The following is a 20,911-nucleotide window of genomic DNA, read 5'->3' as shown; positions in this document are numbered from 1 at the left end:
CTTAATCAATTATTGACTTGTGTTGGCAAAAGACCATGAGTTAGCAGCTTTTAGGGTTTCTACACAACTGTCCGTCTCAAGGAAAGACAATACAAAATACAGCTTCACAAAAGTTACTCTAAAAACTGTCTAGTCACTGACCCCAAAATTCGTTATAATAGAAAAGTTTTGTTGGAGAGGGCACATCCTGGCATTCAGCTAATTGATTTGGTGGATTAATTACTTTGAATACTTTTTATTGCAGCCTTGAGCCAAAATATCTTTTCTTTCTTTAAGAATTAAACACACTGAGGATGACATTTTGCACAGCTAGTCTAGACAACCTCAAAAGGGTAATGAAGGATATTGTGCTTTGCTAATTTTCAACCTCCACTTAAATTTGATATTTTAAAAACTGAATAGTAGTTAATAGAAATGGACCAATGCATAAATCCAATTTTACAGACTCGTCTGCAACATTAACAGTTGCGGTGGGACCTCTTTTGTAGATATATGCTTTCATTAGAGTCTAAGACCAATGTAAAGCCCTGCCCAATTTTGAACCAGGAGTGAAAAACGCAGTATTTTAGTTAAGCCAAGTCTCTCCTTTCTCTTTAATAATGAACTGCGACGTGAACTGTGAACAGACGGACAACTTCTGAATAGTCACCGGTAGTTGTTTCTACATAGTTCTCATCCAATAACTTACCTTCCAACAAAATAGCTTTTAAAACTCATCTTTCCTCAAAAAAAAAACATCACACTGCCTGGTATAAAGGGCACTAGAAGAAATATGTACAGAAACTTGCATTTGCCTGAAGGTAAGTGAATCAACTTTCGCCTAGAATGTATTTTCTGTTATACACAAGGACATACAAGTGAATGTACTTTTGACTTTCGATGAAGTGTGCTATTATCTATCTGACATGAGTAATATATCCATTGATTTCACTTTAAATTGACGATTGACTTGTGCTAAAGTTTAAAAGTCTTGCAGCTCCTTGACGGTTCAAATATGAATTTAGTAGTAGTAGTTCCAGGCGATTTGATAAACAGAGTGACTACAATCCGCGAATACTGGCTCATATAGTTTTGTAGATTTTCTTACCCCAAGGTCACAAACTGTAAATATAAATGGATATAGTTAACCTGCAAGTCACCGCATTCCAAATAGGAAGTGAGCGTGGACGTGTTTCCGACTCTATCGACTCCAATTTACTTTCTCCTGCAGTTGTCAGGCTCGTCATTTTGGTCTTAAAATGTTCGTATTAACCTGCTCAACATAATCCTGGTATTTTTATTTGGCTATTGTGTCCATAAATCAAGATATGAGCATTAATAACAGACAAATCAGACGCGTTCTTTCCCCCAGGTCAGCAACAGGTTTGATGGACAGCATTGCTAAGTGCTCGCTCCGTGTAAACCGGTGGTGCCTTCAACAGCCTTGCTTCAGATTGGCTCTTTGGTTGCTATGATACTTGCGGTCAGAATGTCAAATATGCAACTCGGCTCCAAATTCGCCGCTATAACTGCCTCGATGAGCTTCATTTGACTAGAGCTGAACGCTATGGGTGGCGTCACACTCACTTAGTCCACTTCTTTTTCCAGTCTATGCTCAAGATTCGACCAGCTTGTACATTTTGTCCAACAGTGATTCATAGATATGTTTGGGCAATTACATCATTGTTTGCCCACTATTTTATTTGTTCACACTATGTATTTTGCGCAGTCAAATGTGCTTCTAGAACTAAAGAAGTATACTGTGTGTCTCCTCTGTGCTTCTGTTAAGTTAACTCATTTTCTGATACATCTGTTGTGCCGTGGACTGAGATGTGTTGTAAACCAGTCCAGTTCCCTCCTTCTCCTGAACCTCCAGCTCTGACAGAGGAGGGGGCATTACTCACTTCATTACCCTCTCATCGTGCAGCCGGCCGGGGGTGAAATAGCCAGCGCGGGAACGCTGTTTTCCACCAGGAGCAGGAATTTCAACTCAACATGTTTCTAAAGTAGTGTATAACAGCACACTGGTGTCCTCTGCCCTCTGGGTATCTAACATATGGACACTCACTGCATCTGTGACACTAACACATGACACTTCACAGAATACATTTGGTACAACAGATTTCTAGCATTTCTTCTGAGACTATTATAGAATCAAACTCTTTAACAGTAAAATTACATTTATGGCCCTTCATTTAATCTGAAACGTAATATATTCAGTTTAATTCACACATGCTTAAGTAACCCTTTATTAATAGTCTGAGCTCAAAATGCTCTGTTCCACCTTGTGATGTCATGAAGCTGTAGTTTTCAAGTTAACACCTACTTTTTACCTTTAGTTCTGTAGAGAATGACAGTTCCAAGGCTGAAATCATTGAAATGATTCTAGTGAAGGTGTATGGAGTTTAAAAACAACATGGAGGACTTCCTGTATTACCACATGACATCACAAGGTGGAACAATGTGTTTTCTGTTTGAAAGAAGAAATATTCAGGGTTTGTGTGTTAAATGTGTGTGAATGAAACAAAACAAAATGCACGTTTTTAACAAGGAAACAGCATTATAACATAGATCAGAAAATAGCATAATATGGGCCCTTTAAATCATTTTATTTTGAAAACTATAGTTACTTAGCAAAAATGATCATTTGTTACATCATTGCATTTTTAGAGGGCCATTTCAGTAGTCACATCAAACTTAGACTTGTGATGTAAAAACATTATACAAGGTCTTAAAAGGTGCAGAAATATAACAAATATTATGGGCTAAAACCAATTATTTTTTACAAGAAGGCAAAAATGTCCACGGGAATGCATTAGCCAAAGAATAAATGGAGAAGGTGTCAGAAAAGTCGATAAAACCAAACCAGTGAATAAGACGATGATGGTATAAAGAGAGAAGAGTGGAGATCTCTACAGCTACATCTCTGACTGAATTTGGTCCGAGTGGAAATGTAACCTTTGACCTTCAGGTTGGTGGACATGTGCCCAGAGGCTATTATTATTATTATTGTGATGGGTATGGACATGGTTTTACCTGAAAATACACTCAAAACTCCCTGCAGCTGGTGAACTGTAAATAAAAAGATACGGCAAAGCAAAGTAACTTGGTTGTGCTGACTTTGTTAACTTATTTACCAGTCTCTCCAATGGATCTACAATATAATGAAGAATAACCTTTTAGATCTATTTATTGGGGCAAGGTGAGTTAAATGTCTTGGCCAACAACAGCATTCATCTGTGGGAGCTGGAATCACACCACCAACCTGTGGGTCAGTGGATATGAGCACTCAACCAATGATGTTTATGTCGAGAGTGGGATTCGAACTGCCAACCTTCAGAGCAATGGACAATCACTCTACCAGCTGAGCCACTGACGTCCCAGTTGAGTAACATTGTCTCTTGCTTTCCATTGGAGACATAATCAGACATCACCTGATACTAGAACATACCGAACCCATTCTAAAGTCAGTTATTGCGAGTGCCTTTACCTCGAGCTCCCTCAGGACGGGATGGTCTTCGATGCCAGGGAACAGGACCCTCATGGCGTACGTCCTATAGTCCAGATATGGGATACCCGCCCGGTCCAAGTCACTGGTCAGCTCGTTTATGTCCGTCTGCAGCTCCGCAAACGCTGATGGGAGGAAAAACAAAACATTATCTTATGTTCTTGAAACCTATACGCTACAGTGTGTGAAGAAGTGTCTGAATAACTTTTTGGTGCATAGAAATAGGATGTGGCAACACTTTATAAGCACACTTTAGTTAACCTAAATAAAGCATGAGCAAAGACCTTTCGTAATCAGCAAATTGTTTATTAAGAATGATTCAGGGTTAGTAACAGCTTAATCAATACTCTATCCCCCAACTCATTAACTAAATAGCTTCTAAGCCTGAATTATTCTTATTAAAGCAGATCTATTATGCAAAATTGACTTTTCAGAGCTTTTAACCATGTTTTAGAGTTGTTGTAAAGTTTTTTGGAGTGATTTGTGCATGTTTAATAGTTTATCTTCAAGACACTATATTGCCCACTGCTCTGTACTTACTTTCTTTCTCTTGTTTTAGCTTCTTGATCTGCGATACATGTTGGAATCTGCGTCATTTTGGCACAAATAAAAACAAAAATCCGCTACTCGCTCGTGTGATATGTAGATATCCATAGGAAGAGCACATTTACAGCAACGCCGTTTCGCACCTCAGTTTATTAAGTTGTTTTAGATGAATATTGCAATTTATAACATAATGATCCGCAAGTGTCGTAGATTCTAACTATATAGCAGACACAAGCACAATAGGTCTGCTTTAAGAATGATTCAGGCTTCGTAACAGCTTAATCAGTATCCTATCTGCCAACACCTTAATTAAGACGTTTCTAAGCCTGAATGATTCTTATTAAACTATTTGTTCATTATGAATTGGGTCTTTTGTCATTCTCTATTAAGGATAATTAAGGTGTCGTTATTATAAAGTGGTGCATAGTATGTTACGGTTGGGTAATTCAAAACTCATAAATGCATTTTGTAATAGAAAATATTCACATAAAAACATCTGTTTCTGTGTGTATATTTGTTAAGCTGTTCTTTAGTCCTTTAAGCCTATTTACTCAGAATGAAGACAGATTTATAGACAGAAATTACAGTCACCGATTGTGTAAAGAATACGGAAATTGACAGACGGGGAACAACAAAACGCATTTATTTTTAAGATTTAACAATGTAAGAAAGTTAGCGTTGGCTGCTGTCAAAGTAAATAGTCAGAAATACATGGACATTTGTTTAAGTAAAATGCCTTCCTGTTTCGCTGTATCTCCATATTTACCCAGATTTTGGTTTGCAACTTTGACGGATTTTTGTTGTGGAAAGAAAATACACTAATTTACTGTTTTATGTAAGTATTGGCAATTCCGGTTGCTTTAAAAGTTGCACAGAAAAAATAATTAAACCTATTTTTTGCATAAGGTGATAGGTGACGGGAGAAGCCAGTCCAATTAGGCCCCAAATTCAAAGGGTGAATGGGCTCCTCCAAAGCAGCAGCAGCAGACAGACAGAGCCCTGAGCTAACCTGAGATGTGCTGCATAAAAATGAACCTGTACCTGAACCAACAGAGCAAAGGCATGGATCTTTTTCATCTTTATTTACCCTTATGATGAACCTGACAGCTCCAGCACTATACTGTCCTATTTCTACTATTTCACTTCTATGCAGTGTCGAGCAGAAGCAGGCTGTGCATAAGCTCGGGACAAAGGCTGGGTATCATTAAGATTTTACCGATACAATACATACCTCGATACATAGACCACGATACGATACATATCTCGATACAGTACTTTTTTGATTCAATACAACACAATACGATATATTTAAAATCGATTCAATGATTCAGTGAAAAATATAGACTTTCATGACATTTTCACAAAAAAATAAATGGTGAATGGTAATGGTGGATTTATCTTCTGTTTACTGAAGATGAATGAACATAAAACACATCAGACTGTTTCATTGGTCGATATTATTCATCCACAGTTTATACGAGCTGCACATTTACATGAACAGGGACATGTGCAGTTTAACGGCTTTGAAGGATCACAACACATCGACTAAAACAACTGTGACACTAAATGTTTTTGTTAAACCACTGTCTGTGCAAATCTAATATCAAATACTCCTATTTTATCATCAAAACAGTGAATCAAATGTTAAATGTTCTGCATAAACAAGTTTTTTTCCTCTAAACAAGCCAAATAATAGTGCTGTGACAGAAGAATTTAGTAAAAGATACAAAAAAATATTGATACAGCAGCCCAGGATATCGATACTGTATCATTAAATCAAATTTCAATATTTTTGCACATCCCTACTTGGGACCCCACCAGCCACCACAGAATGTCCAAAAAGATACATTTTTACTTCAGTATATTTCATATGGATTAAACTGGATTATGTGGGATTAAATCTGCCAAAAATTTATCTTCTTGTACCTTATTGCTTTGCCTGGTTTGGAACGTTCCCCAGAACAGCATTTAAAAGGGCTTTATAATCTAAGGATACAAGCAGGAGACGCTAACTTGCAAAGTACAGGTCAGATCCGTGTAGAGGCGACCCGCTCACAATAAGAATGCAGGTTTTTCATGGTATTTTTAAGTCCTACAGTGGAACGTTTAGTATTTTTATGCAAATGTATGTGTTTGTGCAGCACATACATATACAGGGTCAGTAAATATCATTAATAAATCAAATAGGCATTGTACTTTTTGGGTATTTGCATAGCAGAAAAATAGGTAAAATAATAAAATGACTACATATTTTAGATGGATGCGGTTCATTTTGGGGCCGGGTAAAGTACATAGCATATGGCCTCCACTAAGTTAGACACGGCCCTGCTTCAGTCAGTCAGTTTTATCTACCAGTCTGTAAATTGCCCCTGGTTCGGGCCCGGTGTGTCATATCAGTGTGTAACAGCAGGTGAGAGGTAGTTAATTGGCTCCATCCTGGTTTGAACCGCGCTGGGGGCCTTAGGCGGCGTCTCCTGTGTGCCTTTTACCCTTAAGGGGGGGTAAGAATCCCTGTGCTCAGCCAATCACAAAAGCAGTGGTCGTCTTCCAACTCCACCTGCCCTAAGCTCTATTGAAACCCCATAGACATACGCGTACATACACAATCGTCCCGGGATAGCCAGCCAAATCCAGCCCTCAAGTCATAGCTCGCACCAAGTTACCGCTAATGGTATAAGCAGTAATCTTGTCTTTTTTCTCTGGGCTTTGGGCTCGTGACTGATTTCCCCTGTTATAGTGGCATGTATGTGTGCAGGTATTAAAGAGATAGAAGAGGACGTTAGCGATGGGGCTGCATGCTAACGTAGTATGGAGCGAATAGGGCAGCTAGAGAGGAGCACGGGTAATAAGGCCCAAAAGGCTGATGAAATCCATAGCACACAGAGGTGAATACAAGGTTTAATATAAGGGCGCTTTTGCTGATTGGGTAGAGTGACGACATTTCTGGACAAGCAGTTTTTATTTTTATGACAGCAAAGTTCAAATGCGGATCGCTGAGTGGAGGGATCGCTGTTGCAGGACTATTTCACATATTTCTTTTCAATTATAAAGAAATACAAACATAAGCAGTGTGTCAGGTTGTGAATCCGGTTGTAGATTTTCTTATTTTATTATTTCATTTTGCCAATTACCATTCGGAGAGAAGGCCTTGGACTACACACTGTTTTATTCAAATCCCATGCTGTTATTGCTTTGCCTTGAATGTTACACAGAATGGCATTAAGCTCATCTATCCATAAGACGGTGATACCACTGGGATACGTTACAGGCCAGATCTGTGGAGAGGTAAGCCCGCTCAAAGTGAGAATCACAGCCTTATATGTAAATGGATATAACGAACGTGCTAGCCGCCATGTTTCAAATAGGAAGTGACGATGGGCGCGCTTCAGGCTCCGTCGACTCTGGCTCCAATTCACTTTACATTGAAAAATTGTTACCCCTCTCTCTGTAACTGTTGCAGTGAACCTCATAATTTTGGTCTTAAAATGTTTGTATTAACTCGCTCTACATTATCCTGGTGTTTTTATTTTCGCTTATTTATTTGTGTCCATAAAAATCAAGATACGACATTAATAACAGACAAATCAGGCGCCCTCTTTCCCCGAGGTCGCCAGCGTTAGCAACAGGTTTGGCTGACAGCGTTGCTAAGCTCCCGCTCCCTGCTACACTAGCGATGCGCGTGGGAAGGGGCTCAACCGGGTCACTCTGGATTGGCTCTTTGGTTGCTATGATACTCACGGTCGGAGTTCCAAATATGGAACTTGGAACTCCAGATTCGACGCTATAACTAAGAATGCATGTTTTAACGATAAAATAAAACTGAATTAATGGAAGACAGATAGGCTTAATGCCATACTGTGGAATATTCCAGGCAATGCAATAACATTTCTATGGAGACAAGCAGGTGAGGGACTGTCCACCAGAAAACTCGCATAGTCCGCATTTCACATTGATTGACAAATGTAATTTTGAGTGACAGTTGAAAAATAAGGTAATACGTGTTTTCACATTTTTATGAATAAAAGTTGCAAAATATCAGAACTATTGAATTTTGAATTGGAAGCTATTACCCAGAGGTATATGTGACAGCGGTAAATTGAAACCACCAAACCCTGTCCATTTATTGACCCTTTGTGCCTGAAGTAGCTGTAATAAATAAATGAAACTCCCTCCACTGTTCACTTTGACCTGTTTCATAGATTAGCCTAATGGCGTTACTACTCACATTTAGACCCCAATAGGCTACTTAATTTATCAGGGAGATTGCAATCAGCTAGAAAATCTTCATTAGGTTATCTCCTGCAGTCCAGAGGGGCAGAGGTCGTGGATCCCCGAGAGGAGAGATAATGCTAACATGCCCCCTATAGAGTAAATAAATGATGCAACCAGCCACAATGAATAGTATAGTGTATAGAGGATTCCACTGAGATGTAACGGGCATTTCTTATTGGTTGGACAGAAGCTAAATTTATAACAAAAACACATTTGTATACATTTTTGATTAAGCTGCAGTGGATAGGATAGGATTACTAAGAAAAAACTGTGGATAGAAATAGAAGCATTTAAGTACAAGGCGGGTCACATGCAGGGCTAAGTGACACAAGTGATATAGCCCAATGTGATATAGAACTAAAAGCACTGTATGGGCTAGATGGGGAAAGAAAACTTCTCTGCATTATTTAGTATGTGGAGAGCAGTGAACATGTGGAGCACACATTTATGACCCCAGCCTTTAAAATGAATATTCAAAGAAAGCTAGACTCACAATGCATCGTGCAATGGCAGCGTGAGATTCAACCAGCTTCGAAGAACTCAGGGCTTTCAAATTCCTGTTTATAGGTGACAATTTAAAGCTAGGGTACCAGAGTTAGTTTTTCTTTTTTTTTTTTTGTAAATGAGTACATTTTGTGTTTTCCCCTAAATGGTAATGGTCACATTTTTATAAAGCGCTTTATGCTTTGCGTGCCCTGAAGAGAGTATATTGCAAAAGCAGCACTTTGTGTTTTTTTCTCATCAACACAGAAGTGCACAGACAGCAGCATAATAGCTCATTGCTGAGGCTGTGTTGCTAACTTAAGATTAAAGTAGACTTTATTAATCCCTCTTGAGAAAAATCCATTCTCTCAATTTGACCCATCCTTCAACCAATGGCACTGAGGCAGGAGCAGAGAGCTGCTGTTGTACAAAGTGCTCAGGGACACATCTCCACATCTTGAGCTAGTCTAGAGTGTCCAGAGGAAACCCACCCAGATACAGGGAGCAAACTCTGCACAGAAAAGCCTGGGAGGTCTGGGCGTCAAACCAGCAAACTTCTTGCTGTGAAGCATGAGTGTAACTGGATTTACTATTATTATTTTTTTTTAGCCAAGATACGTGACCCAAAATCGTTAAGCTCATACACATACCTTCTTTGCACTCCAGGGCGACCCGGGACTCCAAGTTGTCCATTTGCATCTGCAGCCTCTTGAGTGTAAGGTCATTTTCTCTGGACTTGCGCTTGTAGGCGATGAGGACGAGGATGACGATGATGAGGAGCAGCCCTCCTCCGGCCGCGATGCTGACGATGGCCGGGAGAGTGAGCAGAGAGTCGGACATGATGTGGACCGAGCCGGGGGACACGTGGAGACCACCCACCTGCACCTGTACAAGAGGACACAAGCATAGTTTATCTTTTCCTGAAATGTTCCACCATATGACATTAAAATGTCAAGGGCCATAAGTAGATGTCACCACCAGCCGAGTTACAGATCAGATCCTTAGAGAGGCAAACACTCTCACAATAAGAATATTTTTTTGTATCAAAACACGATTAATTGAATTAAAAACAAGACAGACTTTAAAGGGCCTATATTATGCAACTTTCTCAAACTTTTCACTCATTTAACACACAAATCCTACATATGTAAGCTGTTTTCTCTCAAACTAAAAACACTCTGTTCCACCTTGTGAAGTCATGTGGTGATACAGGAAGTGCTCTTCTTCTTAGAATCATTTGAATAATGCCATCCCTTGGTTTTAAACATAAAAGGAGCTGTTAACTTGAAAACTACTGCCTCATGACATCACAAGGTGAAACAGAGCATTTTGAGCTTTGAAGATGTAGACAGACTGATAATGAAGTGTTACTCAAACACGTGTGAATGAAACAAAACACAACTTCAGGTATGTTTTTGATGGAATAAAAACATTATAACGTGGTTTAATGCTCACAAGAGTCAGCACTGTGTAATATAGGACCAGGACCTTTAAGTTTAATGTCATACTGTGGAACTTTCCAGGCAAAGCAGCATATATATTTTTATATTACTTTCACCAGCCCATGTTTTTAATTCATGCCCAATATGATATTTTGTTTCCCACATAACTGTCATGAATAAGGCATATTGAGTCATAGCATTTAGCCTAATAAAAGAAAATACTGCGAGCTGAATTTGAACGCATCATTTGCAGTCTGCAGCTGAGAGGGGCTTGACCGGGGCAGGACTCTATAAGCAAAACTGAGATCTCAAAATAATTGCTGCGGATTCCGAATGGACCTTCTGACCGTGAACGCACCTCACCGCTCTGCCTCTGACACATCTCCTGCTGTGGAATAAACAATGGAAACCTCACACAATAATACAGTTTATGACTAAAGCAGAGAAGCATCCCGGATAGAATAGGAATGAATACTTGGGAAGATAAGTCTATTATGCATGAAAGGATTTATACGGTCCAGTGAAGTTTAGCGACTCAAAGCAGATGGTTCTTGAACACTCCTTTTCTTTTTAAAGGTTCACTGTGTAACTTTTGTGGTGGCGGTGGATGTTATTGCTTCAGCATCAGTACAATAGAAAGTATCAAATCGCAAGCTCGAATATGCTATTTTGAATCAACAATACAAAAAAATCCTGCTTCAAAGCGATAAATCCATTAAGTATGAACTGACCATGACTTTGTATTGTCCGGTGAGGTTGGGCGGTTCACACAGGAGCTGGCTCTCAGACACAGTGACGGAGCAGGGCGTGTCCCCGATCAGGACGGTGTAGTTCAGCTTCACGCCACCAGAGGCCGACGGCACCAGGTTTCTGCCCTGAGGTGACAAAACAGCGGGAGGGTTAGATCATACGGTACAGTGAGGATATAAAGACAATATGTCACCCAGAACAGTGTGAATGAGACAGAAGGGGGGCGGTCTGGACAAAGACATCAAAGAGTACCTGCAATATACTTTTTTATAAAATCAGTTATATGATGACAGCTAAATATAACCAAACAACTGTAAGAAATGTAAACGTGAGCCGGTAACCAGATGGTCATAATATTATGGTTGGTCAGTGTATTGTACGATCTGCAAAATGAAGTCTACGCTGGTCTATTATATTATTATTATTATTCCCCCCATCACCTCTACCCTGGAGCCCTGACACAGCGGGCGTCTCATCGCAGAATACAAAGCCAATATGTGACCTACAGCAGAGTGAATGAGGGGCAGTGGACCGCTCTGGACAAAGACATCACTGGATACAGTCAGTGAACAGCTGGACATGGGACAATGGAGGATATAATATTATGTTAAGCCCGCAGTTCATGTTAAGGCCACTGAATTCAATTATACATCCATCACAGTTCGTATTATGAGCGATGACAAGAGTGAAGAGCACAGTCTCTTCATCATGGTCAAACAGAAGGTTACTACTGCTAGGCTGGTACTGAGGAATAGACTCAAAACTCAATATTGATTCAGTTTTTTCTTTCTTTAGACAATAGAATGACATTTTCAGCATTAAATTATAGTATTTTCTTTTATTACCATGTGGCCTTATATCTGTGTAATCCCTCGGTGTCCAGTAGGTTCCATAGTGGTCCATGGGCATATACTAGTCTATGTGTCTTATACTTGTGAAAGATACAGCTCAAAATCATTCTAAAACTATTCAGAAAAAGTGACTTTTTTGCACCAATACAATACTGGTATCGAATATCAACACCGATACTGATAATTTGCTGGATTGAGTAGTCGATATCCTGGTTGGGCCATTATTTGGATGTAATGAAACTATTTACAGACTGATTTTGGACTAGAATGTGTCATAAGGTTTGAACTTTTATTCATGCCAAGCTGTTCAGTAGTTATGTGATGGATAAATAACAGTTACATAACACAATTGGATCGCTTATCATTTAATAAATCAACTGTGTTTTAAGGAAATAAGTGCCATTTTCAAACTCTACACTGGTATCGGTTAATATGGAGTATTGGCACATAGCATTTTTTCCGGAGTATAAGTCGCACCGGAGTATAAGTCGCACCAGCCAAATGCATAATAATGAAGAATGCATAATAATGAAGAAAAAAGCATATATTTCACATATAAATTGCATCTGAGTATAAGTCCCTCCCCTGGCCAAACTATGAAAAAAGTGCGACTTATAAACCGGAAAATACGGTACTTAAAGATGAATCGTGCATCCCTACTTTTTTAGTATCGATACCTGTCCAAAGGCGTACCTAGTTTCAATACTAGTTTAGTTTCAATTTTTTATTTACTAATACTTTTGATGACCCTAGCTGTCACAGTACTCTAACATAAGGAAGACATTAGGTCAAAATGTTTGTGTTAAAAAAATAAAACACAGTAAAAGTTGCAGGATGTCGTTCCAATACTACATGCACCCACATAACCTAAAATTATGCAAAATATGCTAATCCTCCAGCTTCATACTGACTATAAACCAGCCACACAGGCCGCCCCGTGCAGTGGTCAGCAGAACTGCAGGATGGGTCAAAAACAGAGGACACACTTCAATACGATTGAAATAACCTTCAACTTACATAGTTGTAGCCCTTGACCAAGCTACAACTATTACTCTGCTCTACTGCACTACCATGGAGCTAGTACTTTTAGCGCTACAGTGCTCCACAAGTTTAGACACTTTGTTACATTTCCCAAGGTCAAATAAAACCCACACTTTAGGAGAGATTTCCGGGAGAAGAAAGGCTCAATAATTAATGACACAAAAGCACCTCTGACAATGGGAACAGGACCCGTGTATTAGCACTGTAAAATACTGAACTATTCTTGATTGAATATTTGATTAATTTGAACAAAGCAAGAACTAGATTGTCATTTTGTCTTCATTATAATGCAGCCTCATTTTTTGAAATAAGCATCAATTCTACATTAGAATTTTGTGATTTTGAGACTGTTCTTACAATATTAGTAGTAGATAGCTGTAGATTTGTTGTTCTGTACCTTGAGAATGATGGGCGACCCTGGCTTCTGCTCCAGGACCCCAGAAGTACTGAGGGGTTCAAAGTACGGGTTGGGGTAGTACAGGAGGTTGGTGTTGTTGTAGACTAAAAGAGCCTGGACGTTGTTGAAGATGAATCCAAACTCGTCTGCGTGTTTCACTGAGTCGAGCCCGGGGAGGTACTCCGGCAGCAGGGAGGGGGCAAAACAGCTCATACTCGTGGTGTTCAGGACTTTACACACCTAAAAAACACACAAAAAAGACAAGAATTAGATTAGTACAAAGATTATCACATTTGCCTTTTGGTTTTGGAAGGTAAATTCAAACAGCAAGTTTTTGATTGAAACTACTACGCCAATAAAATAAACAAATCTTCACTTTCACTTACACGGTTTAAGGTTGGAAGAAAACAATATTACTACTTCTACTGCTACTATTATTGCCACTACTACTACTGCTGCTGCTACTGCCACTACTGCTGCTGCTACTACTACCATTGCTGCTAGTACTACCACTACTACTACTACTGCCACTACTACCACTTCCACTACTACTAGTACTACCACTACCGCTACCACTACTACCACTGCCACTACCAACACTACTACCTCTACGACTACTGCTGCCGCTACTACTGCCATTGCTACTAGTACTACCACTACTACTACTACTTCTACTACTACCACTACTACTACTATTACTACTATTACCACTGCCACTACTAGTACTACTACTACCACTACTACTATTGCTGCCGTTACTACTACCATTGCTACTACTATTGCTGCTACTACCACTACTACCCCTACTACTACTACTACTGCTACTAAATAGTATAAACTTGGATGACAATAGGAGGCCTTGTGATACTTTCAGACCAATAAGGGGTCCCTGACCTCAGAAAGTTTGAAAATGTAGAATTTCATATTTTATTAAGATGTAGTTCATAAAAACATGGAATACCTAACGTGATAAATGTGGTATTTATTATATCTAACACTTTTATCCATTTGTGTAAGTCCACTCTGGCAGAACCCATAATGACTATTTGATGAGGTCACTGTGTCTCCGTCAGCCAATCAGAGAAGAGCGCTGGTTAATGCACGCTGATGTAGATGGAGTAGTATCTTAATGCAATGCGATCTATAAGGACATGATGACCTCAGACACGGTGTACCCATTACATTAGCATTCATTAGCGTTAGCATTAGCGCCCATGAGAATACCAGTAATACCAGTGTCTAATGGGTGTAAAGTGCAGCGTTCCTTTTTGTGCCGCTTTCTAGTGAAAATACTGCAAATATAGTTGTACGTGGTAGTTCTATCAGTATTCTGTCGTCTCTCTTGCAGCATGGAACAAAATTACCATAAAAACTGCATTACTACAAGATTTTCACAATGTACTTCACAAGATATGTTCACACAAAGTAGCCTTTTGTGCATTTTGCTACATTATACATCATAAATTTGACAATACTTTTTTTTATTATTGAAAAAAACTTTTATTAGGACTACATTTTTTCGATTACCTGGTTCATTTATTTCCTTGTGAATGAAGTTAACATTGGCGGCTCTATCTCGCAATTAGTATCCAATCGAACACGGGTTAAACTCAAGTCCCGTGGGCCAAATTCGGCCCACCACGTCATTTTATGTAGCCCGCGACAAACTAAATTAAAAGGTATGACTGTCTTAAAATGTCAGTTTATCAGGAGATACACAGTTACAGCCATTTTTTTTTCATGTCTATGCAAATCCATATGCAATATTTGTAACTTGAATAGGTAATAAAAATAGAAATGGTTAATTAACTAGATTAAAACGTAGTGACATTTATCTTACAGTTACATCTGGCCCTTTAAGAGCAACCATTTTGTTGATGTGGCCCTCGGTGAAAATGAGTTTGACACTCCTGCAATAGAACAAACTCTCAAAAGTCCTCCAGAAAAACACACACAGAAAAAAGTTTGCACGCTCCCAGTACAAATAATGTAAACTTACCAGCCAACAAATCTAGCCTGGCAAAATCTCATCTTGGAATATTTCAAGGTTAACCTTTCAAAAAACCTTTACTTTCTTCCCTCTGGCTCTAAAATAAAAATAAAAGTTATCAAAATCCACACCTCTTGCCTGTAATCGCCCACTAGTGTCATGTTAACAGAACTGCCACAGTGTTCATTCAAACCTGTGGGAAGTTAAGCCCAACAATAATCACCTTATAATAAACTTATCCACAGAAAAGGCTGTTAAATCCATTTCACTGGCCGCCTGCTTCCCTAAAGCTGCTAAGAAATAGTGATTCTTCTTTGGAGGACAACAACTACAAAGTATAGAGACATCGCAGAGTCCTGGAGGTAGTAACAGGATTGTGTGTTTTATGATTTGAGTTTTCTCCTTCCTCAGGTCTGGAGGGGAAGCAGGCGGAGAATTGATTGTTGCACAGAGCTCGGCCAAAAAAGTCTGAAAATTGTTCTCTCCACCGCTGTGTCTCCAGAGTCAAACTTTAGAGAACTGAAACTTCAAATTTACTTGTAACATGTAAAATGTATGATGCCATTTCTCTAATACTACTGTAAAATGCTGGTGTGAGCTACTTCTATTACCATTGCCTGTACAACAACCGCTACTACTACTACCGCTGCTACTACTACCGCTACTACTACCATTCCTGCTACTGCTTCTACTACTACTGCTTCTACTACTACCGCCACCATTGCTGCTACAACAACAACTACAACAACAACTACTACTACTACTACTAGTAATACTACTACCAACACAGCTACTGCTACTGCTCGTACCTGCTGCTACTGCTGCTACTACTGCTACTACTGCTGCTGCTGCTACTACTACTACTACTACTGCTACTGCTACTACTGCTGCTAATGCTACTACTATGACTGTTGCTACGACTATGACTACTACTACTACGTTGTCCACTATGCGTACTACTCATGCATCAGATACTACAGAAGCTTGCGCTAATCCTGCCATTCTCCAACTAATGCTAAATCTATTACTTCAGTAACAGTAACAGTTGCTGTCACTACCTGCTGTACTTCTTTGACAGCTCAATTTCTCCTCTTATTTTTACTTGTACAATTATTATTAGTAACACAATTGTCACACATTACCTGCTAATGAAACAACACGCCGGCGAAAGTGTGACAACCTCCCGTGTTCACTCACCGCTTTTTATAAATCTGAAACTCTGTCGTAGTAAAACAAACAGATTCATACGTAGACAAGGACAAGGAAGTGTCTTGCTCAACGACACAACTGCTGCTGTTTGTATTGGTCAGAACTGGGATTTAATCGACGACTTTTGATTTTTTGCAGATGAAATATTTGCCACCGCCAACTTCAAACAAGTGACAGCAATAACGCTAGAATGGAGTTAGCGTAATTGCACGTTTTTAGCATGTTTGTGTACGCGCAGCCACGTAAAACATCCATAGAGCTAGCTGTGTTAGCCCCCCCCCAAAAAAATAAAAAATAAAAAATGATGACACGTACAACAACACAATCCCACTCTTTATTTGTAAGTTTTGCCACGCTTTGAGACTTCAAATTCAGCGATTCAAAAGATAATATTGCATTTTTAATAGTTAATCGCTATGGCAACCGTCCATTTCTTACCCATAGATACCCTTTTCCGCCTTTGCTCTGCTATGACAACCAATGCAACACGGAAATAGCCATGGAATCCCAAAAATAAACTCTTGATGTGAGGAAAACTGATGAGACATTGTGTTATTTTTTTTTTGGGCTAATCTATTCTCGCGGCAAATTCACTGTATCCGGCCCGGAGACATGCACCGCTCCGGCTCCTCTGCCTCTGCCGGTCGCATGGCATTTGAAAATTCTTCCCACATTTCACAGTGACGAGAAAGAGACGATAAGACCTTTTTAAAAATAGATTTGAGCAACCACACAGGGGGCTGGCACTATTTAAAGTTGTGTGAAATTCGACTAAGAAGTGCAGTTTCATGATAAAATGTTCCATAGTAGCACGCCCATAAAGGATGGTTTTGAGATATGAAAATGTGGTGTGCAAAGTCTTAACATTATTTGAAAGCAAGTTGGAAGATAATGCCCACTACTCACTGCGGAACCCTGATGTTAATCTGTTTTCAAGACTTAACTAAAACGTATTCAAACAAATGAATAGCAATTTAGAGTTGTGTTTACAGCTCATTATCCTGGCTCAAAGCAATCATTATTTTTCAAATGAGTTTTTAGAGCATATTTCATCTTCCAGCCTCAGCACATAAAATCCACAAAACAGCATGTGAACACTGTTAATACATGAGAATTCTCAAATCATGATTCCCAAAGTGAAAGCCATGACCTAAATTCACTTTTCAACTAACAGCTACGAGAAAACTTCAGTGTTTTTTTCAGTGATTTTCTGAATTTCCAACATTTCTTAACATGTTCATACGTTTAACACAATGTGTAAAAGCACTGGATCTAAACAATAATCAATGCCCAGTACAGATACAACTCAACAGTAAAGCTGCACAGTGTAACTTTTCCGATTTGCCACCTGCTTGTCTCCATGGAAATGTTATTTACCTGGATGACTATGTTATAGAAGTCGCAGGTAAGTTATGTGGAGAGGCCACCCTGAATACTATTTGGATATTACAGAATTATCGTGTTTTCCGGTGTATAAGACACACTCTTTTTCATAGTTTGTCCGGGGGTGTGACTTATACTCAGATGTGATTTATATGTGAAATGTTTTTTTCTACATTATTATGCATTTTTTGGCTGGTGCGACTTATACTCCAGTGCGACTTATTGCAATTTACAATGAACAAAAGGATTATAGTTAGAATTTAACACAAGTATCTGACTAAAAGTGTAATATGTATTTTTATTTTACTAGCCAAACTACATTTTTTTCAGAATATCAGAATTTGCTTTGAAGATTTATCCGGTTTTGTTTTTATAGCTGGTTTCGCCCATCTGTTGTATCATCAAATATTCGCCCAGACAGCTACAGGTGACCAGGGCCCATAGTACTACTTTCACATATATTTTTCTCTCTATTTATCACAGTTTGGTTGAATTTCCAGAAATAGAAATCCTGTTTAACTTATACTTCGGAAAATACAGTAATACTTTTTTTTCTCCTTTTCGGGGGTATCCAAACTATGGCCCAAGGGTCAAATCTGGCCCACAGATCAGTTTTTGTTGGCCCTCGGGCTTCCAGATGAATTGGCCCAAAAGTTGTATTTTTTACTGCTAATTTAAAAAAAATGTTGCTATCATAACTTAAGTAATATGATGTGATACAGACCTAGCATAACTGTTCTAAGCTGTGTTAAAATGTGTTGTGGCTAATGTCTGATATACTGTAGTATGTATAATGTGTGTAATAAGTTTAATAAGTAATACGCTCTGTCCTATATACACGTTTTAGAGCACATAGTTCCATTTTAATGTGGACCGTAGTACTGAGTCTTTTGGCTCTCTGACATGTCCTATAGACAGATGCTGCCTCCTCCCGACTGTCACTCAGAACAAGAGCCATTTGCAAGTCAACGACACACTCCACTGCCATCTGCTCTGCCTGGACCAAATACTGCACAAATACAGGGCCCAAATACTGCAGATACTATACAGGGCCCAAATACTGCACAAATACAGGGCCCAAATACTGCAGATACTATACAGGGCCCAAATACTGCACAAATACAGTGCCCAAATACTGCAGATACTATACAGGGCCCAAATACTGCACAAATACAGTGCCCAAATACTGTAGATACTATACAGGGCCCAAATACTGCACAAATACAGTGCCCAAATACTGCAGATGCTATACAGGGCCCAAATACTGCACAAATACAGGGCCCAAATACTGCAGATACTATACAGGGCCCAAATACTGCACAAATACAGTGCCCAAATACTGCACAAATACAGGGCCCAAATACTGCACAAATACAGGGCCCAAATACTGCACAAATACAGGGCCCAAATACTGCACAAATACAGGGCCCAAATACTGCACAAATACAGTGCCCACATACTGCAGATACTATACAGGGCCCAAATACTGCACAAATACAGTGCCCAAATACTGCACAAATACAGGGCCCAAATACTGCACAAATACAGGGCCCAAATACTGCACAAATACAGGGCCCAAATACTGCACAAATACAGGGCCCAAATACTGCAGATATGCTGCTTGGGATGTATTGTCTCCATAAAAAAGTCTACCACCGCATAGGCTCAGGTAGTAAAGCAGATGCAGATATATGGTGTAGTGTACCTGTACTCCTCCTATGACTACTACTGCTACAGCTACTCCTACTCCTTCTATTACTGAAACTGAGGGCAACTATACTATTACTCTTGAAGGATACTACCAGTACTAGTGAGAGGGTATTGCTAGTACTACTAGTACTACTACTACTACCACCGATACATGTGAGGGGTGCTGCTGGTACTGATATTGCTACTCCTATTGCTACTGCTACAGCTAGAATGATTACTACTGCTACTGCTATTTCTACTACTAGTACTTTTTGTTGCTCTTTGAGGCATATGAAAAGTGAGATTACCATCATTTATGCAGACCTCACTTCCCAAAACCATTTTACATCAGAAAGTAATGTTTATAAAAATGCCTCATTAACAGTGAAGCATCTCATTTGTGCCAAATGTCAAGAGCTAAACTACTGTGTAAAAATGTCACTATTCTGCTTGTAAAAATGTACATAAATTACTTTGAAAGATTTTCCCAAATACTATCGCTTAAATATCAACTTTTATCTGTAACCTAAGCCTAAAGCTGACATTTACTGTTGTTATTGTGTCCTTTGGCAAGACATTTAACTCACTGTGGATTAATGAAGATAAATAAGAGTTATGTTTAAGAGAGGGAGGGAGGGAGAGAGGGAAAGAGAAAGGGAGAGGGAGGGAAAGAGGGAGAGAGTGAGAGGGAGGGTGGGAGAGCGCGAGAAAGAGGGAGAGATAGGGAGGGAGGGGGGGAGGGGAGGAGGGGGAGGGAGGGAAAGAGATGGAGGGGGAGAGAGGGAAGGAGATGGAGGGGGAGAGAGAGAAACAGATAGGGAGGGGAGAGAGGGGGAGAGGGGGAGGGAGGAGGACATAATGAGGGAGAGAGGGAGGGGGGAGAAGACAGAGGAAGAGGGGGAAAGAGAGAGAGGGAGGTAGGGAGGGAGAGGGACAGAATGAGGGAGAGGGAGAGGTAGAGAGGAAGAGGGAAAGAGGGGGGGAGGGAGGGGGAGCGGGACGGAGGTTAGAGGAAAAGAGAGTGGCAGGGAGGGAGGGAGAGAAAATCTCGAAGGAGGTAGTGAATGATAGGGAGAGAGAGGAGGGGATGGGGAGAAGAGGGAAGGAGGGAGGGGGAAAGAGAGAGAGGGGGAGAGAGGAAGAGAGATGGATAAAGAGAGAGAGGAGGGAGAGAGAGAGAAAGAAAGAGGGAAAGAGAATGAGAGAGATAAGTAGACAGGGAGATGAAGGTTGGAGAGAGGAGATAAATAGAGAGACAGACATATAGATAGATAGATAGATAGATAGATATATAGGGGGAGAGTGAGAGACAAATGGAGGGATAAGGAGGCAGAGAGAAAGACAGACAGACAGTGTGAAAGGGAGAAGAGG

General features: G+C 39.8%; 1 protein-coding gene across 1 annotated transcript in view; it reads right to left on the bottom strand.

Moving 5' to 3' along the window:
- The window catches only part of plxna2 (plexin A2), a 418,092-nt gene that overhangs the window by 49,541 nt on the left and 347,640 nt on the right, over positions 1-20,911 (bottom strand). The window contains exons 19-22 of the mRNA XM_055223276.1: positions 13,270-13,509; positions 10,962-11,105; positions 9,439-9,673; positions 3,470-3,612 (exon numbers count right to left, since the gene is read on the bottom strand). Coding sequence (XP_055079251.1) covers positions 3,470-3,612; positions 9,439-9,673; positions 10,962-11,105; positions 13,270-13,509 — 762 coding nt within the window. The remainder of the gene's footprint in view (positions 1-3,469; positions 3,613-9,438; positions 9,674-10,961; positions 11,106-13,269; positions 13,510-20,911) is intronic.

The sequence above is a fragment of the Periophthalmus magnuspinnatus genome, chromosome 7 (assembly GCF_009829125.3).
Source record: "Periophthalmus magnuspinnatus isolate fPerMag1 chromosome 7, fPerMag1.2.pri, whole genome shotgun sequence".
Lineage (NCBI taxonomy): Eukaryota > Metazoa > Chordata > Actinopteri > Gobiiformes > Gobiidae > Periophthalmus > Periophthalmus magnuspinnatus.
This window is presented reverse-complemented; position numbering and strand designations above follow the sequence as displayed.